At 33.6% G+C, this 27,465-nt stretch overlaps 1 protein-coding gene across 4 annotated transcripts in view; it reads left to right on the forward strand.

Moving 5' to 3' along the window:
• The window catches only part of LOC118185112 (uncharacterized), a 254,232-nt gene that overhangs the window by 98,224 nt on the left and 128,543 nt on the right, over positions 1 to 27,465 (forward strand). For all 4 annotated transcript variants that reach the window (XM_085809298.1, XM_085809300.1, XM_085809301.1 and 1 more), the window contains one exon: positions 15,672 to 15,799. In XM_085809298.1, coding sequence (XP_085665424.1) covers positions 15,672 to 15,799 — 128 coding nt within the window. The remainder of the gene's footprint in view (positions 1 to 15,671; positions 15,800 to 27,465) is intronic.

Genomic DNA, 27,465 nt, shown 5'->3' on the forward strand with positions numbered 1-27,465 from the left:
AGATTTTTCTTTTGTTGTAGCATTTGAATTATTCCTGACTATATTTTTATCAAGTCCATTATGAGAAAAATAGCGGGCCAAATGATATTATGGAAAAGATTAATGGCTGATACATTTTGTAATCATTCAAATAATGAATGTACTTACCTCTATACTAGTGTGTTTATTTAGCCCTTAAAACTTCAAAAATTGCTGTATCAGAAATGTTTTATGTTATTCCAAAACTCATTTAGATACTATTTAAAAGATTGTTAATTTCTCTAAAATAGCTCATTGCTGTTCATTCATTCTTTTTATTTCTACAAATTCATAAAATTTCTCTGATTTAAAAAAAATAATAATTAAAAAGCTGTTTTTTGGATTTTAGCTTTTTGGTTGTATTTGTTGATTGACCAAAAGAAATCATACCATCCTCTAAATAAATTTTCCTTCTCTATACTAGTTTATTCATACGTAGCTTAAATCTCAGTTTTTAAAGCTTATTATTTATGCTGTTGTTTTGACCTTTAGCAGAGACTGTTTACTGGACTGACTTAAATAGAAAAATCCCAAGTAGAGCATGGATGTTTGAATTGCCTTTTCCCTTGCAAAGATGAACTATTGGTGTACTTCCTATGATGCATCTTGGGATACTTTCTGAGTTATATAATTATAAATTAGAGGGTTTTGAATGTAAAGCTGAAATATTTGGTGAATGTACGCTCTTAATTTCAAGCATTGGATTTTAGCAACAGGAGCAGTGAGTTTCGGTTTTTCACTAGTATGAGAAATACTGATTTTAAACATTGTGAATTGTGTATGTTCATGCAAGATATGTCAGAGTGCGAAAGAAAGCCTACTATTTGTATTTATTGGCTTATGGCTTATGTATCTGTTAGAGAGATAGCAGGTCTTTCCTGATGCATCAAGGACCACATTATGCAGGCTTTTCTCTATATACCTAGATAAGTGAAAAGTTTTATTTTAATCAGCGTAGGCAGTGAGTTAAGACTAAGCTATCAAAAGGTAATGTTAGGGTGGTAAGAATTATACAGGAGTGTAAAGTTATGCAATAAACGTGTATTATCCAGCTACAACTTCATTTCACTGCCCCTCCCACCCCCACAGGTAGACCCCCAATATTGTGGTAGTCTCTGGGAACACTGTTCTAGATACTGTTGAACTTGCTTAGTTAAAAAATGCTAGAATTGCTAGAAAACAGAGGAGGAAAACATTTTTCTATATAGTGTTAAATTGCTTAGTTTCAGAACGCTAGAAATGCAACAGAGAAAACAGAGTGGGAAAGCATTTTTCTCATCTACTGCCATAAAGTAAAATAGTCACTTTTATAAGCTACTATAACTAAAAATACATTTAATGTTTATTTGTAACTCATATTGGCCATTTCCCATAGTATTGCTCTCTAAAATCAAGCCTGTAGTGTATTAATAAAGTATTACACTTTAAGTGCTGGTTTTTCATTTTTATCCTCTAACTGCTGCATATTTTAGGAAGTGCATAGTTATTAATTGCAAATTTGTATCTTGCTTGGTCGCGTATTTTTTGTACATTATTGTCATTTATCATACAAAATTGTTATGCTGTTTAAAAAATTTTGAAGTTTATAAGCAAGACCCAATAACACGCTGAATAAATATTAATTCAGAAGTCAAACAACTAAAATCAGCATTATATTTTCAAAATTTTTCGCAGGACTGGTTTTGATGGTTTTGCCGAACCACCATCCTCAGGTGCAAAACCGCAAATGAACAAATCAAATGAATAAATTTGCGGTTTTGCAGCTGAGGATGGTGGTTCGGCAAAACCATCAAAACCAGTCCTGTGAAAAATTTTTGAAAATATAAGACTGATATTTGTTGTTTGACTTCTGAATTAGTTTATAAACATTTTAATTTCTTCTTCTTTTTTTTACAAAGTGTAAAGTTTTTATTATAGTTGTTTCCTAATATGAAAGCTGTTAAATGCTTTTAAAATAATTCCTTAAAATGTCCACCCTGAGAAAATCCAGCTGTAATAATCCCTTTGTAAGGCAATTGAAATCTGATTATTTTTTGATTCAAAAATGAGTGTGTAAGCTTGACTTACACATTCATTTTCTGCAGTTTAACTGTCTTAACAAGTTTGTGGAAAGTGCTGAGCAGCATGTATTCACATTTATTTATTTAGTACTAATTTTAAAATTGCCGAATTCAAGCTTGCTTATGAACAAACCTCGCTTAGTCATCTATTTATAAATGCCAAAGGTTATAAATTGTGTCTCACATAGAAATAAATGTAAAATTGTGTGGTTGACCTTGGATTTATTTTAAACAGAACATTTTTGCTGTTTATTTTTTCGTTGTGTCTTATTGCTGTGTCTTGTGTAGATTCCCATACCCCATCCCTTATAAAACCGATATTCTTTTTTAATTATTTGTTTTGCGGCATGTTTATAATACTTGAAAGTTTTGGTCAGTCATGATCTGTAAATGGATTGTATCATTGGTTATTTATGTAGAGACTTGTTGAACAAAATTATCAAAGAGAAAATTCTGTATGATTTCAGACCTTCTTTTTGGTAGTGCTCATTTTGCATTTGCTCAAAAGTACTCTGGCTGTGGAAAGACTGTATATACAGTACAAAATCCAAGATCCAGAATTGTCAGGACATCAGTGATTGTGGATTTTAGATCATTGGCTTAAATCTAATGAGATGAAATTCAGACATACCCCACACCAGGTGCAGAATTTAGGAGTGGCAAAAATGTTAGAATTTAGAGGAGCACCCAGCAGCAAAAATCCAAGATTTTTAGAATTTTAGGTGAAGCACTCGACAGAAGAATTTTGGCATGGAAATTTTTTTAGAATTTAGGGATGTACCAGGCAATAGCATTTAGAAGAAAAAAAGACTGCACTGGGCTGCAAAATGTGTAGCAGCGTCACGCACAACCATTCAAGAGCGTAAAGTATCATCCTCGCGAACATTCAAAGACAACACCAGTCAGTACCTTGTTCTTGGCTATGGTGTCGATCCATAGCCAAAAGATGTTTGAAAGTGAAATGCATACTTAGAAAATCATATTTATGGCACATTGTCTTTTTGTTGATTATACAGAGGGTGTTTACACATTTTTGTAACGATTTTGATTTTCTCCGTGAATTTAAATATTACTGTATGTTCACGAATACCACACGCTTCTGAATAAGACATGCACCTGATTTTTTTTCCAATGTACCAAAAAAGAAAAGTCTGCAAATATAGCGTGCATATTTTCATCAAGCCTACTGAAAGCTTAATTAACAGAAAAAATCTTTTTTTCTGTATTACAAGCATAAAGACAAAGAAATATGAAACCGATTGATGGTTATTGAGAAAGAAGCTACCACTTGCAGCTTTTGCACCTTCTGCCTAAATATGTAGCAACATATGCTCAACATTTTAATGGGAAGGAATAAATTGGTTAACAGAATTTAATACTATGGCAGAAAGAAAAACTGTTAATCTAAGTATGTTATATGAAATTATATTCATTAAAAAATAGCTTCAGTCGGCAACAATCACTGCACTAAATATGGATTTAAAGTCCCAAGTGATCCTTCAAAATCTACTGGTAATCTAACACCGATAACTTATCACACCCTTGCACTTTTTCCCACTTTTTCAGTCCTGAAACACAATATAGATAGTCAGTCTTCCTTGCCTTCTGTGCTGCTGTCATCACTGATGCTTTCCAAACTGCGAGTATTCTCTTCATCCGCATCATTTAACACTGCTCAATCCTCACTTCCATCCATGTTGTTTGATATTTTGCACCTTTTGATGCTCTTAACAAGTTCTTGTTAAATTCCATTCCAGGCAGCTTTGATCCATCCACAGATTTGAATTATTTCTGGTTTCTTGATGCGACCAGTCAGTGTCAGTGCTTAATTTCCAGCAGCCATCCATCCCATGTACATTCTTTTCAGTGCTGCTTTAAATGGGTGATTAACGCATATATCTAGTGGCTGCAGCATAGATATCATCCCACCCAGAATAACTGCAAGATTAACACTTTTCCCCCTTGCACATTTTTTGCACTACATCAGTATTGCACGAAATCTGCCCAGCACTAACATATTCAGCAACTTCAACAGAGCACCCGGGTGGTGATCCCATACATTTTTCATCCAGTCCTCAAAATGAAAAGCATCCCAGACTTTTGTGTCCTTACGATGATCCCACGTGGCAAAGCTTTCTTTGGCAGAGTTTTGTGCTTCAGTATGGCATAAGGAGGCAGCTTTCTTCTGTCAGTTAGAACAGAAAGCATTGCAGTAATGTGCTGCTTTTCCATGCCAAAGTTCTTATTCTGCTTTTTGCCCTTTACATCCACGGTCGTATCCAGAGGCATCTCAAATTATACTGGTTTCTGATCAGCATTACCAATTTGTGATTGAATATGGTTTGTTTTCTATCACACTTCGATCACATGGCAGCAAAATGCAATCAATTTTTCCTCATTTACTTCGTGGAGGCATTGTGCAACTGTTATTTTCCTCAATTGCATAAACCATTCCTCCTAAAAAATTTGTGAACCCAGCCTCTGCTTGCCATAAAACCTTCCCTTTGTACCTTCCTAGCAATCTGGATGGCCTATAACTGTCACATTTCAGAAGTAACACCATACCCACTCACTCGTTTTTCAATCACTTATTCATAATATTTATGTTCAGTATCAGAGTGTTTGGCATGTTGGGCCCAGAAAGCCCTGCAAGCACCACTGCTGCATTGAAGCAATTCTTTTTTCTTTCGCCAATCTCGAATACATGATTCACTAATGTCATATTTTCTCCCCGAAGCTCGATTTCCTATCAGTTCTGCTTCACACAGAATTTTAAGTTTCTCACTGATGGTGAACGAATGCAAACGCTTGCCACTCATTTCAAGAACACATCTTTACTAATGACAAAGTTCTGGAGTCTCTTTTCAGAATGATTGGTTTACCAGGTATTTGTAGTGCAACAGAGCTATCTGGAAATGTTTCAACAAGATGTCTTAAGAGCCATTCAGACTGGGGTTTTTCTGAGCTAGCAGAGACAACTCACTTAGCTGACACATCTCCAAAACCAGTTTCTTCCCATAGGGCAGCGAGTTGAAAAATCTGATCTGCAAGGTATAACAGAGCTAGTCAACACATGGAACTGACTCCGTTAGCTCATATAAACTCCAGTCTGAACCAGGACTTAAAAGAGAAGGGCTAGCTCATAGAGCTTTTTCCCCTGAAACAGGCAGTAGGGAGTGATGACGTACCCATAATGACACTGAGCTCGGAGATGCAATTGACAACATAGAAATTAGCGTTTTAAATCTGAAGAACCGCCGTTTAAAATAAGTTGTGTGTGAAAGATAGCTATAATTTAGAAGAGAGTGTTACTGCAGTATGCATTTTATGCTGAACATTAAAAAATTTAACAGTACTTAGTTTTAAAATAACAGATAAAATGTACTACTCTTAGCATAAAGTTCCTTTTTTTTTAATTTGCAGGGATTTTTTTTCTTTAAATGCCTGTTTATTTCTAATCATTTCTTTATCTGCTTGTTAACTAAGAGAACTGTACTACTGCTTCTAAGATAACTATAATAATAGCTATTTAAAATTAATCGAAAAAACAACCTTAAAATTTCAAAACCTTTCAAAATTTCTGCTAATCTAAGTGTGAGTTTCAGCCTAATCGTAAATTTTACATTGGCATATTTTTTTAAAAATAATTTTGTAACTTAGGCTTACATCAATATTACGTTTAAATAAATGCATGTAAGATTGTATATTAATTTAGACAAAACAACTTTACTCACAGTACCTAAAAAAATTATTTAATTTTTCGAAAGTGGGGGTTATAAGGAGGCAGGTTTTCTTATGCCAATTACTTTAATGTTATACTATTATATTTTATCTAGAATACTAAGCACAAAATTTAATCGATAATAACACAGGATACAATAAAAATAACTTTAACAATAACTTAACAAAATTAGTTCTCATTTGAAATATGCTTTACACTATTAACTTCTAAAATGTCATCTAGAAATATTTCAAATCAAAACATATTATATATGCTTACTTGTACAGTCACAATGCAACTGCAAGTTGTTGAAATATTATTTATTGGTTACCACATTCGAAGTAATCCACTTTTCCCCTTTTGGGTTGCTTTTCTTTGGGAAAAAACATATGCATTTCTGTTTAAGAAACATATTCTACAGAGCTCTTATGACAGTGTAATGTGAAATGTCTTCATTAGTCCACCTGATTTTTCCCTTCTTTTCTAGCAATGCATTAATCTGCATCTCTGTAAAAATATGCTTTAGGCGTTTTTTTCAAATTTTCCGATCTGTGCTGTTTTTTTCCTAAATTTCACTGTTTGGGATTTTAATTTCTGAATTTCCGATACAAATTTCTTTCTAGATGTTGTCCACCTTCTTTGTCGATGAGCTAACATTCTAAAATTTTTCTTTTCTCTATTTTTCAATATTTTATTACAATTTTTTAAAAATATTATTTTGTTCTTCAAATTATCAATACATTCTTGTTTATCTTTACACTTAGGTCATTCAGGGATATTGTCACTTGTGAGTTTTATTTCAGAATCATTCACATTTGATTTATTATTGTCAGCTTCAATTTCGTTCTCTGCCTCAAAATAAATTTCCTTTGGGCTTAATTCGTGTAGTCTTTCAGAAGCACACTGCATTAGTTTTCTTTTCAAATGTCTCCAATTTCTTGGTGTTATTTCGTTTACTGCACACCATAAATTTACTTTCGGCACAGTATTGCATTTCAACAGTTTCTTTTGCAGCAATCCAAGCAAGCGATTTCTCATGTCATCTTCATAATTACTGCACAGAAAATGTTCGCTACAAATTCTTGCGTTTTTCACATTAATAGAATCCTGTCTTCGACATTTATGTATCCATTCTTTCAACAAAAGCAAATTGTCCTTTGGGAAAGCATGAAATACAGTATCTCTTCCTTTTGTATTTCTATAAGTGTTACGGCATGTTGCTACAGCACAAGAAGCCACATTACATATAGGATACTTTAAATATAGAATTTAAAAGGAAAACTGACTAAAACTATATATATATGTACATAAATTATTAAATATTTGCATTATTAGAAAACAAAACAAATATGTATGATTAAAATTAATTTGGGATATGCGACCTCCAGAAAATCGTCTCACAACTGAATGAAACTACAGTTTTAAACGTGCAAAATCAGAGCAGGTGCAATACAGACACGTCAGATTACTTACAGTTAACCCCCTCCATGAGGCTCGCGTCGGCGAGGAGTCGAACAAAGGAATGACCTAGCCTTTCTTTTTATCCCCGAGTCTGAACGACCCTTTAGTGTAGAGACGAAAGGTAATTCATACTGAGACAAAGATCAAGGAAGCAGCGTAGCATGGGCTGAGCAAAATGTTAAAGTTTGTGTGTGTCTGTGTACTTGGGGGGGGGGGGGAGATGCGAATGTTATCCCCGTCCAGTTGCCTTTTTCTTTCTTGAGGGCAATTTTAGAGCTACATTCACAAAGCGATAATTGCATTTGCTTGTGAAGCTGGCTCCAAGACTGTTTTGTGAGACAGTGGAAGGGAAACAATACAGCATGTTTCTCTTTAAATGAAAGCTAATGGCAGAGGGAGGGAGAACTGGGATTTCTGCCTAAGAAATTTTATGAACTGCAGCTGTAAACAGGAAAGAAAGGCTGAAATCTTGTTTCAGTACATGTCAATTAGCATTTTTGAGAGGAAGAACTGAACCTGCCTCTGTTCTGGGTGTCTCACCATATAACGTCCTTGAGGCATGCTCTTGAGTTTCATGTGATTAGTAAGTTGCCTCATTTTGTCTGTCTTCTGCATAACTGTTAAATTTAATTAACTTCTGCATTCTGTTAAAACATACAGAATTTTAAGTTGTAAAATTTCTAGAGTTTTGGGGCAACGCAGTCGTTTTGGTAATTGCATATTCAGTTCGGAGGCCAGGACTAGATGGGGAACAAGCCATTGGCACGAGTTGACATGGGAAGCAGAGAAATAAACTTTTATTACAGTTTCCTAGAGAGTAAGAGGCTTTTTTAAGACTACATTAAACAAAATGGCTGTAAAACGTACATTAAAAACCTTGTGCTTATTTAAGTTTTTTTCCCTGTACACTTTTTAAGTTAAACGTTGATTCAAAGTTGGGGAAGGGGGCATCACACTTCAGAAAAAAAGGTGGCAAAATGTTCAGATCATCTTCCTGATCGCTTAAGAACAAGTCTTGTTTTGTGTTTCTTTATTTCCAGTTCCAGTCAAACTATTGTACGTTCTTCTGTTGTAGTGATATAGACAATGAAGAAGCACATGTTTTGCTTTTCCTCATGACATCAGTTTTTTTTCCAAGCACTGTAACTTCAGCCACCTGCAAGTTGATAGTGGCTCTGAAATGACAAAAACAACCCCCTCCCCCGCTTTTGTTTTGGAACTGGTTTGTGTACTACGATTCCTTCTTCCTTATCAGCTGAGCTCCAGTGCTGCTGCCAATATTATGGCTAAGAAACCAATTTCGGCAAAAAACATTCAGAGAATAACAGTTTGGTGAAAGTACTGGTATATCCTTTACAAATCCCTGGCCAGGATTTATTATTTGAGAGGGTGCAGTAACATCATATAATGTTATAGTTTCTGGGGATACTATAGTTTCAAAAGGAAATAATTTATGCTGACCAACTTGCATTTACTTGGCCTATATTGCTTTGTTTCACTTAAGCAGCACACCTCGATTTTTCCAATTAAAATTATCAAAAAAACGTGCACATGGTATTCGTGAATTTACGTTAATTTAATATACAAATGTGACTGGCATCAAATTACAATAAGTTTTAATTATTGTCTGCAGCTTTATAAATATTCTTTAAAATGTCGCTGAAAAATAAGTTATGAATCGATGTCTATACTTTTATGCTGTCTGAAAGGAAATACTCCTATTCAGTTATTAAAAAAAAAGATGTGAAAGGCATGGTTTTAATATTTCTGCACGTAAAATAAGTGACATAATTAATATGAAAGGAAAGAAATGTCAGTGTTTACATCTGACTGTGGAAAAGGGGGGAAAATGCATACCCAACAAGGTACGCACAGCTTTTATTAAATCTAAAGTCACATCTCGTGTTTTAAAAGGAAATCTAGCTCCCCTAATAGCTATTGCAAAATCTTTAAATATTTCTGTAGGAACTGTATGAACAAAATTATTATTATAAAGTCTGATTTAAAGCTACGAACAGAAAAACAGGATTTTTATCACCTAATGCTGAAACATGTTTCTCATGGTAAGGCTATGTGCAGATTTCTGTATGAAAATTATATGGCAGGTGAAAAATGGAAATTTATGGTTACATTTGATGAGGCTTCGATATACTTATTGCAATAGACTTCCCTTTACTTTCCTGTCACTTCCCTTCTCAGTCCCCCCCCCTCGCGGATTAAAAAGTTCTGGAAAAGTCTTTCGCTAAGGGAAGGAACTTCACAGTTTGTTTATATATAAATCTTTGCAAAATCGTTACAAAAATGTGTGAACACCCTCTACATTTTGTCCATTTCTAGATTTTATAAGGGGGAGGGGAAGGAAGAATTTTTTCATTATTTTATTTATTTATTTTTTCAATGTGTGTATTAGATTATTCTGGATATTGGATGTCCAGATTTCAGACTGTACTGCATTTTTTTTTGTGTGTGTGAACAACTTGTCAGGTGAAATCACGATGAGACTTCTAATTTTTTTATCTTATTTCTCAGCATCCTGGTAAAATCCAAATCTGTCAAAATTTAATTTATCCAAATTTTGATCATCTCCTCCAGATGCAATTTTAGAACAATTACTAATTGCAAAATATCGAAAAAAATTAAATGCACGAAAGATTTTTATAGTTTTTGAAAAAAGACATCATTAACATCTTTTATTAAAATTTCAAATTGTACAAATTCCTTTTTTTTTAATGATATTGTTGTATGATTTTTCTGATTAATTTCTGTTCAGTCTGATTGGTTTTAATCTAATGCAGATATTTTAATTATTATGTGCTCCACCATTTAGTACTACACAAAAAAGGAGGAATGCTCTGTGGAAGACTTTTTAAAGGGAATAAGGCTAATATCCACATTACAAATGGAAAAAAAAAAAAAACTACAAAAAATGCCCATGTAGCCAGCTTATTCACTGGGACTGTAACTATGGACCAAACTACAAGTGTTATGTGGCTTTTACTGCTCAGCTGCTGGTGGGCCTAATATAGAAATTTGTAAGCCTTAATGTTTGATAGACAAATCGTATTACTTAATTTTCATCAAGTGGTCCATGACTGTATTTTCAGTCCTTGAGTAGTTGGGGATTTAGCATTTTTCTAGCCAATGTAAACATTAAGTCTCAAAATTTACAGGGTGTCTCAGTACCACATTTTAGAACTTCTAGGAGGGGTAGGGTGCACCCCAGTGACTTGGAATTATACAGCAATGCCGGGTCTGAAATGATTTTCTGACATGGTAGATGGTGTTAAAGTTCCAAGAGTTCTTACAGGGAATCGCCATTTTTCACTAGGATTTACTGGTAGGATGAACAATTATATGAACGTTGAGTTAGCTGATATGCATTTGGCATATGGGGCTGTAGATTGTAGCGGGTCAGCCACACAGCGCTTGTACGCAGAACGATATCTTATGAGGCGTGCACCCAGCCATAATTTCTTTGCAAGGCTGCATCAGAAGTTAACTGAAACAGGCTCCTTTTGAAGAACTGCCATGAATCAGGCACAATCAATATAGACTCAAGACATTGAAGAGAATGTGCTACATCGCGGGTACAGGGGACTTCAAGTTTGAGTATGCGATGTGTAACGTATGCAGTCAGGGTTTCCTGTTCCAGCATCTGGAAAATTCTTAGAGAAAATGAAATGCATCCATATCACGTTCAGTGTATCCATGTGCTTCAACCAAGCGATTATGTACCTCATATTGCTTTTGCATATTGGCATCTTGAAAAGTATGCTACTGATCACCGTTTTCCTGATAATGTGTTATTCACTGATGGGGCATCTTTCACAAGGGAAGGAATATTTATGCACATAACGCCCATCTCCGGGCAATACAGAACCCTCATGCAATACGATGTCGTGCAGCACAGAGTTGGTTTTTGGTTAATGTTTGGGCCTGCATTGTGGGGGGTATCCTTATTGGACCTTACCTGTTGCCATTTTGTATAACCAGTTGTAACTACTTGATCTTTCTGCAGCAGGCCTTGCCACGACTTTTAGATGCTGAACAGATTTCTGCATCGATGTGACAGACAATGTGGTTTCAGCTTGAGAAGTCGATTTCAGCCATAATGTTCATACCCACCTAGACATCAGATCTGGCCAACAATTGCTTAGACATAGTGATCTGGTGCAGTGGCCTGTTCGATCACCTGATCTATCGTGTCTTGATTTTTTTTTTATGGGGGCGTATGAAGACACTTGTCAATGACACCCCCGGTGACAATGCCGAGGAGCTGGTTGCACGAATCTCAGGAGCTGCCATGTCAAATTCAAGATATGCCTGGAATATTCCAGAATATATAGAATTCTATATGCCGTAGATGTGAGACATGCATTGAAGTTGGTGGATGAAACTTCGAACACTATCTTTGACTCATGTTCAAACGAATATTAACTTACCTGATGTCTTTTAATTTCTGATGTTTCTGTGTACACTAGTGTGACAGGAAGGCATTTCCGACCCTGCACTACTATATGATTCGGAGTCACAGGGATGCACCCTACCCCTCCTAGAAGTTCTGAAACGAGGTACTGAGACACCCTGTATTTATTTTGAGTGGGCTCATACTGAGTTTTCTTTTGTTGGCGTAGCAGCGGTGAATAGATGAAAAAATAAGATTCCAAAAACTCTTAATATAGCTAATTGCTCTTTTATATAACTTTAATTTATTCCAAGCTATCATGTTTTGCTGGCTATTGTTATTGCAACTATCTTGCCAAAATTATAATTTGTGCTTTTGATTATATCAAAAAGGCTGGAGCTGCAAAGCAAAACCATGTTTTGATGCTGATCAAACAAAGAATGGAATTGCTGTCATAAAAGCATATCTGTCTCAAAGTTATACAAGCAGCATAGCATTGGAAAGCTAACATTCTACATTAAAACAAGAAAAGAAAAAGGAGCTTTAAAATTTTTTTCTGGCTACTGACACTCCATTCTCAATGAACAGGAAATCATTTGATAAGTGCTTAACACGTTCACGCCAGTGCGGGCCACCGGTGGCTCGCACTAGTCTGTCTCATCATGCAGAGCGTACCACCAGTGGCCCACACTAATCTGTCTCATCGGGTGGCATGTACCACCGGTGGCCCTCACTAGTCTGTCTTAACGGGCAATGCGTGCCACCGATGGTACGCATTTGATTGTGTTATTAGACGCTGAAAATTAAAATAATGAAAAATTAATTTTTATTTATTATAAAAATCTTTTTTAAAACAATTATAATTAATAACTATTAGCAAACGTACAACTTGTATACAGGTCTGAACAGGTAATGATCGCGCGCCGCCAGATGAAATGCAGGAAAAGTTCAAGCGCCATCTCATGGCAAAGAACATAAAAATTGACCCCGGCGTGAACATGTTAAAGTGGAGATCATAACAGAGTCATAACTGAATGGGTGAAACAGCATCGCAGGAAAGGCTTACTATTGACTTGTCCAATGCTAATGGCTCAAGCCTAAATATTTTATGTCGAAATGGACTTAAAAACTAATTGCATGTATTTAACCAGTTTCTTAACCAAATTTTAAAATCCTCATGGTTTAAGGCAGTTCAAAATTTCAGACAAAAAGTTCTGCTGAAACTGGAGCAGCTGATCAATTTGTAGATTCATTAAACTCATTAGCAGGTGAGAGTTATCATTAGAACATATCCATATTGCTGACCAGACTGATCTTTTCTAGCAACATGAGCCCTAAAATATGGCAACCTGTACAGAAGATGTCCTCACTGATGTCAGACTCCAAAGCAAGACTAATGATTTTGGCATGTACGAATGCTGCGGGAATGTATGTGTGTAAAACTTGCTGTAATAAGAAAAAAAAAAAGAAAATACATGACCTTAGCCATTTAAAAAAAAGACGATTTTCTCCATCTTCTATTATTCAAATACTGGAATGACCATGAATGATGCAGACATTAATGAATGATTGGTTTGAAAGTCATCTTATGACTAAGGTTTAATAACATTTGAAATTGGTTAGTTTACTGAATAACACAAAATTTGCCTGGTTGTAGAAAAATGTAGCCCTGATTTTAGAGAACTATTTCTGAACTATGTTTAATACTTAAAGTTTTAATATAAGATAATATGTCTCTTATTGTTCTTCCAAATCATACATCCATCATTCAGCCAATGGATATGAGTGTTGTGTGCATTGAAATGCAGATTTAATGTAGCCTTTGTAAAATTTATGGTAAATTTTCGGAACGGCTGTAAGACAGTTCAGTTCATTTTGAAAAATTTTAAGATAAAACCTGCTGTATAACATGCTGGAAAACTTGCATTGCAAGGTCAAGGAAGGATATCTTTGCAAGTTATTAAAAAAAATGCGTGGAATAATTTCTGGCCAGTCACCATATTTCATGGTAATGATGATAATTTTGATAATAGCTGTGAATTTAAAGTTTTCAGATATCACAGTCAAAAATTAAATTCTTCAAGTTTTTGCAATGGAAGTGTGGAAAAGGGATAAGTGAAGATGATATAACAAATTTTCCTTTTCAATGACAGTGCCTCTAAACTATCAATCTTCTAATAGATTGTGAAATCTACAGCATGATTTCAATCCCAAAAATATTGATGAGAAAATAGCAAAAATGGTTGTTGACAGTGAAAAGATTTTGACTGATACTTTAGTAGGGACTCTTGACATAGAAATTACAGTACTTGAGCAAGAAATTATGTCTATCTTTAAAATTAAAGAAAATGTATTAGTAAAGTGTTTTTCCTGTGTTTCAAGATTGGCAGTTGTGGTCTGTAGTGTAAGGCAAAATCTGGCTCAAGTGTGAAATGAAAGCCATGGTAATTATGAGGCTAACTTTGACATTTTTTAGATACAGCCAAATTTCTCTAAAGTGTAAATGCTTCAAACTTTACATTTCTTGGAAGCCATGAAAAATATGCTTTCACACTTCATCAATCTCATCTTGAGAACAAAAATTATAATTACATAAATATTGGTTTAGATTAAAAAATAGCCAAAGGTTATGTATAGGAAGATCAGGAGAGTAGGTAGATGTTCTATCACTTTAGTGTACTTTTGTTCAAGAAATTGGACTGTCACTGCTGCTTAATGAAAAGATGCATTATCTTGGTGAAGTAAGAGTCTCCTAACATTCACTTCTTGAAGAATTTTTGGAAGGCATTTAATGGTGTACCAATTAACGGTAACTGTCTTTTATCCCTCTAATCATATGATTTTGACCATCAAGTTAGATCTCACTTGAATTAGTACTTCTGAAGATCGAACTTGCTTGAGTTAGATTTCCAGAAGTACCAGTCCTGTACTTTTGAAGAAAACGACACATATTACTTTTTTATTGCTTAGTCTTTTCACCATTATTGTCAGTTTACTCTTTACTTTCTTGTCATGTTGAAATGTCCAAAAAGGGTGTGTACATTTCATCTCCAGTTATGATTTTAAAAGTAATAGGGTGTCTACCATTATTAAGCAACTTTAGGCTTTCTGTACTGATTCTGATGCACTCTGGTTTTTGGCGTTCTGTTAACTTATGGAGGTACCTAATGACAAACTAATTTTTGCATATGCAGCTCTTCATGAATAATTTTATGAATAGTTGTGGATCTAATATTGAGTTCCCACTGTATCATGTAGCAGGTGTAGCGATTATCACTGATTAACTTTTTCCATATGGCCGACATGTTTCCTGTGACCATAGATAACAAGGAAATTTCTGTATGTTCTTCATCCAGGAGAGAATTTCAATGAAATTCTATAAACTGTCTAAATAAACTGTAAATGTTCTGTAAACTGTATGAAATAGAACTTCATTTCCGCATTCCTGTTGTAGACATCGAAGGTAATTGTTCTTGATTTAGCTATCCTTTAAAAGCATAGAGTGCGATAATGCTTTTGCATCACCTCCCTTTTTCTGTTCTTTCAAATTTTATTCTTTGATAGATAAATTGCAATTTTTGTCACCAGTTATTATCTGTGGCTGTAAAAATGTTCAAATGTATGTATCTAACAAACAGTTTTTTTAGCATATTATTGTCTATCCTGTCTAAAAAAATTCCAAAATTCACCTGTGTATGAAGCAAAATTGTAAATTAAAATGCAATAAGTTTTATAATAGTGTATCAAAAGATCAAAATTTGTAGTTAAAGTAAGTTTATCTTAAAGTACATTGATATGAAGATACACTGTTCTGCTCTGCAGGAATATAAAACATTATGTTTGGTTTCTGTAACAAAATATTTTAAGTTCAGTAATATTGTGTAATAACTAAGTTATTTTAGGAAACCATGCTCTTATATGCATCATCATATTGTTTCTAATGGAATTATAATCTGTATACCCGTATATATCACCCTTATTCATTAAGAATTTTCTTTTCATTTAGCTGAAGGTAGCTGTGCATTTGATATTACACACTGGGACCAGCGCTGCATCCATAGAGTTGCTAGAGAAATCCATAAGTTATGCACTGCACAAGATGTTTCGACCCCAGATAGTGCCTCTATCATAGATGTAAGTATTAATTGTTTTCTCGTTTGCCTTTACTTAAAAATTATTCTTCAAAATTTGTTAGTTTTATTAAAAATTAAAATCAAGATGGCCTTTTAAAGGCGATTAAATATAATTAAATGTATGAAAGTAGGTAATATATTTTTATGGAACATTACAATTGAGGCAAAAAAGAACAAAATTAAAAGAATGCACGTTAAGCATAATTTTTTTTTAATGTTAAATAACGATAATTTTGAGGATTCCCGCATTATAAAAATGTATGGGTATCTTTTTTCTGCTGACCTGATATAAACTGAATAAAAGAAGATCACACTAATTGTAAGACAGTAGTCACATGGAATTCAATGAGCTATATTTACTCTCCCCTTGCATATTTTCTGCTTAGATGTTTCAGCATGTGATTTCAAAATTTCTTTTTTCTTATGATATAAAATGTATTCTCAAGGATATTTCAAGTAAAAGAATTATTGCTGAAATTAATAAACTTAACTGACTGCCATGAAAGAAAAAATACAGTTATATTAATATATGCTTTTTCATGTTCTAAATTTTAGTTTTCCTGTCAGAAATGACATGTAGCATGTGATTTTCTATATTCTGTTTTCAATAGGAAAAATTAATAAACAAAGGAGGATTATGCAAATAAAAATGATGTTTTGAAGCTAAAAATTACATCTGATCTGCATTTGATTAATGAAATTTCTGTTAAATGAAAAGTTTTGCCATAACCTGAATGTTTTCAGTAATAACATGAAATTTTCTCCATTATAACACATTTTAATATAAATGAAAAACAAACTCTTTTTTTTTTTTTTTTTTTTTTTATCTGAGATATAGAATACTTTTTGTGTAAACCCAAACTAACTACCCATTGATTTTTGTTATGAAAAGAATTGTAATAAATAACATTCACATTATAGTGAAAATACTTGTCAGTAATTTGAATATGTTGTTTAATCTTTCATAACTAAAGTGGCTGTAGAATTTATTTCATATCATAAATTTATTTGTTGCCAAGGTGTCCCTACTTTCATAGATTTTTTTCTTTTCAGTTAGTTGCTCATTGTGTCAAAAAATATGTAGGAAAGGTTTGAAATTTTAATTATTAAATAAAATGTTGGGTTACTCCTTTAAGGCTAAAGTCATTATCAGTATGAAGGGCAAAGGTTTGGCTAAGTATGGTATTCAATCTCAGTATCTTTCTGTAATATAAAATCAGCTATTTGATTTCATTGCAAATCATCCAATATTTTGTATTATTTTTATGTTGTTTAAAATTGTTAAAATTTATCATTAGTAATTAGCTGCGCTTACCACTATAAGCAGTATTTTTAATCGCTTTTTTTTTCTTATTTTTAATCCTTTTAATGCATATAGGTTAATTGATTTCACTATACAATCAATTTTCCATAAATATATTTTTCCAGTTTTCAGTAGCTCAAACTTCTGTAATTTTGGATATTTTATCCATGCTTGTCATCTTAATATACTGTCATTTAGGTTCATCTGATAGTTAAGACAGCTTATCTACTATTGATCTTTTTTTGATGTATTATGAATCTGTTTTCGCTTATATAACTCAATGAGGATATAAATCAGCTGCTTTTCCAGTGTGAGCGCAAAAACATTCTCTTAAGAAAGTACCTTGCAGCATAGCCAAAGCATTAATGACTTAACACTGAAGATGAGAAAGCCATTTCTCTGATGCCAGTAAGTGTCAATTGCCCAATAGCTGATCTTAATAATCTTAATAATTTCAACTTGCTAAAATTTGTTTCTTGCGTAGCAGTAGAAATGGGAAGGGTTATAAATATTCACTGATTAAGAGTTATAAATATTCACTGGGAAGAGCGGCACTGATATTTAGGTAAGACCCAATTAAACCAGTATAATGAGGAGCCTGTAGAATGTTAGTGGAAATGTACTAGTTTCTATATTTTATATAAGAGTGATTACTTCAAATTTCATGTGCGAATTTGCGCTTTTTAATCCTTGCTATATTTAATTGCGAGATCTGCATTTTTCTTTTTCTTTTCTTTTTTTTTTTTTTTTAAATCAGCACCTCTGATGCATTGTAGAAATGAGCCGTAGAGAGAGTAAAAATTGTCTCAGATAGCTTTTTCACTTTTTGATAATACCAATCTGTTTGAGACAATAGTGTCAAGAACGCTGTAAATTTGTATTATAAATATTCGTGTGTGAAGCTACTTCCTTCATCTGGTGTTTCATCTATTCCCATTATCTTAACTCTTGTCTTTCAGTATGAAATCTCTTCTCTGTACCTATTTCTTCAGCCAAATTTTGTGCTTCCTGGAAATTTTGTTCAAAAGCTGTATCTTGAGTTCCTTGTAATATGCTGTGCAATCCATTAATTAATTTTGTTCTACTATCTATATATTGAAGTACTATTGTAAAATGTTGTAATATATTTACTATAGTAAAATATCCTGTGACACAGTAGATTTTTTCCCCTTGCAATAGCTCTTTGTATTTTCTTCTGTGAGAACTGTCGTTCATTAAAGTATAGAGGCCAAGTGTAGTGTTGTATCATCAGCTTCTAAAACAGTAGTAGATTTCACGTGTTCTGCACATCTTCTATTCTCTGGTGTTTAACAAATTGTTGTTAACATTGCCTTGCATTCTTCTAATTTTTGTTTCCTTATATTTCTCTTCTTTGTTGTGGTGATTAACAAATTATTGTGACACAGATTTGCATTTTTCTAATTTTTTGTTTCTTTATATTTCTCTTTTGTGCATCTGACAGTTGCTTTGAGATTTCAAAATTAGAACTAAATAAAAATATTATACAAATATAAAACTGTGATAAAATGCTGCAAACTGTATAATAACTATTATTTATAGAGGGAATGCAAGCATCTGACAAAATATAATTTATTTGGGTCTCTCATATCTTATATTGCCATGTATTTTCCAACCAAACATTTTACGGAAAATAAAAACCTAAAAATTAATTGCATATGACATTATTGAAATTTTACTGTAAGCCGTAAATAGTACACTAGGATATGTATTAGATTTATATACATTGGTGTACAAAAATTAAGGATGAAGTCGAAAAATTAGCATATCAGCTGAACGAAGAGGCAAAGCGGACAGAAAGACCAATCAGGAGATAAAGTAAGGTGATGTACGGTAGCACATGCGCAGATATGCAGGTAGACATAATGTGGGAGTGTCTGAGTAGTATAAAGCATGTTGTCGGTGTAAAATCAGTATTTCTGGCAAAGAGATTGCGCGCCGTATAGCAGTTAAAATCACACCGAGTTGCTGTCTCAGCGAGAAATGGCGAATAATCAATCTGTTAGACGACATCTGGATGCTTTTACCCGAGGTCAAATCATTGGGAAGTTGGAGGAAGGCCGCAGTGTGACAAGTGTGGCTGCAGAGTTCGGAATTTCTCACAGCATCGTTTCACAACTTTGGAGACAATTTCAAACTACAGGAACAGCTATCCGGGGATTTAGTAGTGGTCGTCCATGAGGAACCACACCCGCAGATGACCGGTATATTGCCTTACAGGCCAGAAGAAACAGGCGGCAGACAGCGGGAGAAATCGCTAGACACACAACACAGGCGACTGGACGACCGATATCGCGTTTTACCGTGGCCAGAAGACTGCACGGTGGTGGTCTGTTTGCACGATGCTCTGTACGGTGTGTACCTCTAACGCCTGCCCATCGGAGAAGGCGTTCTCTGTGGTGCCAGGAACACCGGAATTGGAGAGAGAAGGAATGGGGACGAGTACTCTTTACAGATGAGAGCAGATTCAGTCTGAGTAGATTCTCATCGCATACTCATCTGGAGAGAGTGGGGAAGCCGCAATCATCCCTCGAACATCATTGAAAAGGACAGGTATGGAGGTGGCGGTGTTCTCGTTTGGGGAGGCATCATGCTTGGTAGTCGTACAGACCTTCACATCTTCGACGCAGGTTCAGTCAATGGGACCCGTTATTGTAACGAGATTCTTCTTCCGTATGTGCGTCTTTTTAGAGGCGCTATGGGTCCGCAGTTCCTTTTCATGGACGACAATGTACCATGTCATCGCACAGTAGCTGCCGAACAGCTCTTAGAGAGTGAGGATATTGAACGTATGGATTGGCCGGCACGATCTCCGGATCTCAATCCCATCGAGCATGTATGGGATTTTCTAGGCAGACGCTTGGCAGCTCGTACCTTACCACCAGTAACGATTCCGGAGCTTCGATTGGTGCTGCAAGACGAATGGGCAGCAATGCCTCAACAACTCATTGACACCCTCATTCTCAGCATGGGCAGACGCTGTGAAACCTGCCTAGCAGTCAGGGGAGATCATATCCCCTATTAAAGACCGGATGTTTCTTGCTGGACACCCATCACGGGGATGTTTCGGCCTTCAGTCGCATTGCGCTCCATGCTACTTTTTCGATAAAGCTTCTTTTTATCCCTCTGATTTCTCTTTTAGTAAGTGTTGCTTACATTACTCATGTCCTTACGTATTGGGGATCTTACGGTATTAAATGTGTTGATTTGGAAAGCTTTTGTACAAAGTTATATTGAAAAAAACCGTCTCGTCCTTAATTTTTGCACACCAGTGTATAGCACTATAGCACTATTCTAACATAGGTATTTTGACACAAAATTGGACTTTTTCTGAAATAACATACCAATTTTTTTACATATTTCGATTCTATAACTCAAATTATGCCTAAATATAAAATTTTGTAAAACTTGGTGCGAAATTTACGGAGAAATTCAAAAATTTATATTGCCGCTTTTTTTTTCAGTTTGTGCCAAGAATACTGTCTGTCTATGGTAAGAACAGCTCTCGCCAGTTTGTCTGCAGCTGTCTGTTGCCATAGAAACGAGCCCTAACCTATTTTTCGTAGGGATGTCTTGAAGACTTACTTCTGAGTTTGCCACCTTGGCGCATTTAAAGATGATTTGGCGATATTCACATTTTGTTTTAGTTTCAAGTAAAATGCTTGTTGACCCTTTGCGTCGACCCCGACATCCAATTTCCGAAAATGAAAATTCGATGGCATAGATAAAGCTTTTGCAGTTAAGAAACGGTCTTTGATTTTGCCGTGTGAGGTACAAGTCGCTGAATTTGCCATGCCTCTAGATGTACAATGAGTAAAAATAAACTTGTAGGGAAATAAATTTAAAAATCCGTGTTTATTTTTGAAGAAAAATTTAAATTTTGACATTTAAAAAAATCATGCTATTATTTTGCTTCTTTTTTGTTTATTTGTTTGCTTGAAAAATCATAGATGACATCTTAGAAATCTACTTGATTGCACCATTCTCTGTAATATAGTATAGACGCACTTCCTAAATATAAAATAAATTTAATTTTTATAGTTCTCCCTCTAGCTGATCTACCGTGAACATTCAAAGCAATTTCTTCAGTCTTTAAATGACGTTCTGCTATGTTTTTATTTCAAAATTTTCTGTTAATTTATTGCTTGTGCTTTAATAATGACTAAAAATTTCATCATTAAATGTATATGGAATCATCTTGAAAGTAAAAGCGTTTTTTTCATACCCATGCTCTCAATAAATACTTTTTGCGAACATTTCTTCTTTTCCCATACCTTTAAACTAAACCAAAAGCTGGTTGATTTAATGGCGGAAGGAAGCGAAGGTGAATTAAAATCAAAACTGCTTTTTCCTTAATTACCAGTGGTTTGGGTTGGTTTATATGATTACGGAAAGCCTCCAGGGTTAAATGCCTAAGAGGAGGGATGCCTTCAAGGAGGGCTTGCTAAGGGAAACTGGCTGTGCGCCCAAAACCGTATCATGTTGCCAACATTTCTTAAAAGTTAAATTGCTGTCAATCCATGTTTCAACGATGTGGCGTTCACTTGCTCTGAGTTTTCTCATTTCGCGTAAATAATTGTTCCTCCAAAATACAATGTGAGGTCTTTCGATAAGAATTTTTTTTTTTTTTTTTTCCCCTACGCATTCCAACGAAAATTCATTGAACACAAAACTTTGCACAAAGAGTCTTTTTGCCACGGGAAGTCTATTTTTTTGCCTCAAGACAGGCAGTACTTTCCGCCCAGATGGCACTTTCTTTTCTTTGATGTAAAAGTCTTGTATTGTCTGCCGTAGAACGCATTTGTCAAAATCGTTAATTTCACACTTATGATTAGCAGGGCTTTTACATTTCTTTCCAAGTGTATTCAGAAGTTTATTTTCACCCATTGTTGATACTTCGCTCTTCAAAACTTAAAGAAGAGGAACTACTAAAGAGTTCGCCGAAGCTTCAGAAGCGCAAAATTCTGCGACATTGTACACGATTTGACGTGACTGAGACTTTAAAGGTTGACCTTTCTTAAACTGGAAAGGCATTTTAAAAAATTGGCGATTAACAAAGCACTATGAAAATCAAGCTAAATAGAAGCGAATTTGAGCAAATGCTAGCACAAAAGATATAACAACGAGAATAAAAATAACTAATAGTAATAATATAAGGCTTAAGAAAAGATGCGTGCAGCTGGAATGAAGCCGAGAAGACGAATGATAAACTTCCCTTAAGCCAACAGTCACCAAAAACAAAATAACAATAAAGCAACCCTTGGTTCGTCCCTATTTGAAATATACTAGTCCTGTTGCTATAGCGACCGCCACTCGCCAGACACCGTGGCGGGAGCTGTTCTTACCGTAGACAGACAGTAGTTCACGTGGCGAACTTCTTAATGTATGGCAACCTGTTTTCCTTTCCGTTTCTACATTGTGCTTGAGGGAAAAAAAAGCCACATCATTCTTTCTTTCAAATAATGTTCTTCATATTATATTTTTAATTATAATTGTTATTATTTTAAATATATTTTTTTTCTTTTTTGAATTTAATTTGAATTGTTTAAGTTGTATGGTTTTTTTCAAATAACTGTTTTAAAAATTTTTACTTATTCATTCGAACTGCGTAGTTTAACCTTTTAACTGTCATGCTCGAAATAATCTCGGGCACAGCACTGGTATTCCAAAATGTCATCTCCGAATATTACTCGGGCTAATTTTTTTTGAGTACGTCGTATTGTTATACCCGAATATATATCGTGAGAAGTTTATTTCGGCTTCAGTTCAACAGATGGCAACATTTGATTGAAGGTTTCAAAGGATAGAAGTTCAAGTTCAAAGTGTGCGGCATTTAAAAAATTTTTTGACTTTTAGGCAAACATTTCATTTTTGGAATAAAAAAAAATTGACAATTTATGCACCCAAATCATCAAAGTAACTTGACAGTTAAAAGGTTAAATAAAAGTTGCATCGTTTATTATTATTTTTTATTCAAATAGTTTTCGTTATAGTATATTTTTTAATCATAGTTTTTATTTTAGGTAAATTTTAATTTTTAGACTTTTATTTTAATTGTTTGTGTTGCATTGTCTCTTTAGATAACTGTTTTAAAATTTTCTATTCATTCATTCGAACTGCGCATTTTAAATATATTTATTAATATAAATTTTCCAGAATTTAATTTTATTTATTTGAATTGCGTTTCTTTCGAAAGAATACTTTGTGACTCAGACTATGATGCATTTGAAAACTGCATATATTAAAAGAGAAAATACAGTAAAGCACAGTTAACACACCTTCAATGTTCCATTCAGAAAAGACATATAAATAAGAGAGATGTATATCCGACATTTTAATTTAGGATGAGTTGCATACATTGCTTTAACCCTCTGTCTGATCATCTCGTGATTTCCATGGGCTACACAAATGTAGCAAAATTTGCTCATCCCGCGATTTCCACGGGCATACATTTTTCTTCCTTTATTGAGGAGCTCATCCCGTTTTGTCCCTGTTTAACCATTGAAATAAATTATATACAGTATTAGGCGTTTAGTTTACGTTTTGGCCAACAGATATCGTTAGTTGTCCACTAAATTGGGGCATTTGAATGCACGTGATATTAGCGCTTAAATTTCACTTTTTGTCGATTTTTTTCTTACAGAAATGGCTGCTAGGAAACGTTCAGCGATTATCTTAATTATTTAATTAAATTATTAATTATATTTATTGATTAGATTATTAATTAGATTTATTATTAATTAGATTTATTCAATCTGGTGCAATGACTGTGAAGTTGGACTTTGCCTTGAACCCTGTTTTGAACTCTGTCATACTAAACTGCATTTCTAAGGTATTTTCCCCTCAGCGCTTTATATTTTCTTAAATTTTATAAATTTTACTTTTTTATATTATGCAATAAATAGACATTAACTGTAATTCGACTGAAATTTATTTAAAAAAAGATTTTTTTTGGTGATAACATCTGAACTTTTTCTGGCAACTTAGTTTCTCATGATAAAAATTTATATAAAAGATATTTTCTAGAAAGACAAAGTGCATTTTTCAATTCTCCAATATATATAGATTTAAAATGTGCAAGGGGAAAATATACACAATTTTGGAAGCGATTTCAGTCCACAAATTGAGCAGTCGAGGGTTAAACAGTTTTAACATTGTGCCCATTGCTTTACACAATTTTATCATCCTACATTGAATTTCTTAAAATGCTGTTCATATTCTAGTCAAATATTTTATTTTTGAAATCGCAAGAATCAAATATAATAAAATTTAAAATAAATAAATAAATAAATAAATAAATTTTATGCAAAAATTTATTTTTCTTGTTATGGCTTGGTCTTTTTTTTTAGGCATTGTGCAAGTATATTAGCATCCAACTTTTTGAAACATATTGGTATTTCTGATATTAATTTTAAATAAAGTTATTGCCTTCCATTTCAAAAGGGCCCACTAATGGCTGAGCAGTAAAGTCACTGAATACTGGTAGGTCACTCCGGAATTTGAGTCCCGGCAAACGGGCTGGTGGCATTGGTGTTTTCATAGTTTCTCTCATGTATAATGTGTATACAAGCTGGTTTCGCTTAGAAAGTCCTTCATGAAGGCATCCTTCCTGTAGGCAGATAGCCCTGCTTTGCCATAACTTAATAATCCTATTCAATCCATTTCATCAGTATTTGGTCAGACCCTTTATCAGTTTTTAGAGGCTAGACATTTTGAAGGCATTAGATGAAAGGAAAGACTTTCATCAAGAGGGAAAACATCTTTAGATGATATTCCATATACATCACTGGATAAATTCCTGAATCTTCAAATAATTCGACTGCGAAATCATGGGATGCTCCATTTGTGATGCGATATGATGTACTATGAAGTAATTTAAATTTATACAACCATACGGTTGAAAGCCAGTTGCTCATCACTTTAATCTACAGTGATATCGTTTTTATCTTTTCTGTTAGCACAAACTCAATTGCTGCTAATAGCTGGTGTACACACAAGTGTTTTTTATTAATACCAACTACCTTGAAGTTGATTCGCCTTTAAATTTTTGTTCCCCCCCAATTTTCTTCTTTCCTTCTATATTTGTTTTTAGTGCTGACACAAGAAAATTAAGATTTTTCGATTGTTATTCTTCCATAGATTTTGCATTCTTGTCAAATTTTTTAAAATATCAGTTGCAGGAAATGCATTTCAGCTGAGAACAGCTTTTCATTTTCTAAACATTTTAACTATGAATACAGTTTAAAGCAAAGTCCAAAGGATAAATATTTGAATTTAGAGATTTTTTTTTAAATGAAAAAGAAATAAAGCACTCCAGCAGCACTTATCTTATACCGCCAAGTAACCCGATTCTTATAGCTGTCGCAAACAGTCTAAATCATATTATTTAGAGTTTTTAAGCCTAATAAGTTATATAATAAAGAAGATGTTTTTTATAATCTACCACACGAGAGAAAATTACTACTTAAAACATTTTTTCTAAAATGATTAATGTAAAAATTTATATTTTTTTATATATATATATTTCAAAGCTGGGACATGACCCAAACTGTCAACGTTCTGTTTGCTTAAAAACATTGTGAAAATAAGCATCAAACGAACATTCTCAGTTTTAGACAATTCAATTTTAATGTAGCTAAAGTAAAGTAGCAGACAATAACACGGCGAAGGTAAAAATTTATTCTTACAAATATTTAAAGAAAAAAAAAAGGAAGAAACAAAGAAATTTAAAAAAAAAAAAAAAAAATTACAAATTTGAGTAATATCATGTATAATTTTAAAAAGTAGCTTTTCATATAGTATCAATAAATATTTATTACACATCATTCAGAGAAAAAATGTCATATAATTAATTCTCCATAAAAATTTATTTGAAGTTTAAGGTTAAAAATAGCTGTGGCAATTCACCATAACAAAATTCATAAACAACATTTGGCATTATTATCCCTCTAGGAAAAGGTGCCAAATTTCAAAACATGTAAATTTGTGTATATCTTAGAAAATTTTGAATAAAAAACTATTTTTTTGCAGGTATACTTAGAACTACACCTACTTTAAGATGATGGTAAAATTTGTATAGGTTGTAATACAACATTTTTTCAAAAAATTAATAAAAATTATTTTAAAATAGAAATTTTAAAACTAAAACACACACACACACAAAAAAAAAAAAAAAAAAAATGGGTGAATTTTATTTGGAATGAACCTAAACTTAAAAGTGTGAAAGGAAAAATCAAAAAAGTTTAATAAAAAAAGAGATATGGCAAACTCAATTAACATGGAGGAGCTAAAACTTTGAGAGCTAATTTTTTAAAAACTACTTGTTCGATTTTTACCAAATTTGGCGGTCTGGCATAATTTGAGTCGTAGAATCGAAATAGGTAAAACATTTGGTGTGGTATTTCAGAAAAAGTCTGATTTTTGTGTCAAAGTATCTATGTTAGAATAGTGCTATATATTAATCTATATGCAAAGTCACGCTTTTGAGACATGAAAAATGCAATTTGAATTTTGTCAATCGGCCCATTAAAACGGGAGATATAGAAATGTCCCCAATTTATTTTTCGCAGTGTACATTAAAAAGTGTTAATCAAAATAGTCTACAAGTACATAACACTAGAAATAAAACTAGAAACCATAACCATAACCAGCCATAACCAAAACCATATCCATAACCAAAACCATAACACTAGAAATAAAAAAAGTCCAGCATAACAGAACGGACAGGTTTATTCAAGCACATTCATCACGTATCTCTTAATGAAATCCTTGAAATATTGCATTCAAGTAATTTTAATATTATTTGCATTCTTACCTGGCAAAACACAAACGCAAAACACAGTAATAGTGCCTATGTTGCTGTATTCACTTTGTAGCGTAAGTTAGGCAAGTTGAAAATATCAGTTCTTTCATTTATTCGAATGGTCGTGTTGGTGAGCAGAGACATGTAGAACCCAAGTAAGGTAAAGTCTAATCGCCAAATTGTGAGTAGAAAGTCAAAATATTTAAAATTAAAAAATATAAATTTTTTATGAACAGTATTTTGGATCCCTCTTTTCGAAGAGGGGCCTATGGGTGTGTACCTGTTGCATCTGCCTAGTTATGGCACAGCATCTTAATAAGAAGAGAAGGAACAGCAGTATCACATGCCCTGAATTGATACTCGGAAAATCACAGTGACTTTTTAATTTCATTTAGTTTTTGTCTGTTATTAACATGTTTTTTAATTACTTTGTTTTAATTTAATTTTAACCCATTGCTGTTTTTAATGCATTAAAAAAAAGCAGCGAGTTCATAATCTTGGTTAGGATATTTGATTATGACCTGGTAATAAGCATGAAGAAAGA

Source organism: Stegodyphus dumicola, chromosome X2 (assembly GCF_044657685.1).
Source record: "Stegodyphus dumicola isolate Sdum_Otavi_A_Nest chromosome X2, ASM4465768v1".
In the NCBI taxonomy this organism is placed as follows: domain Eukaryota; kingdom Metazoa; phylum Arthropoda; class Arachnida; order Araneae; family Eresidae; genus Stegodyphus; species Stegodyphus dumicola.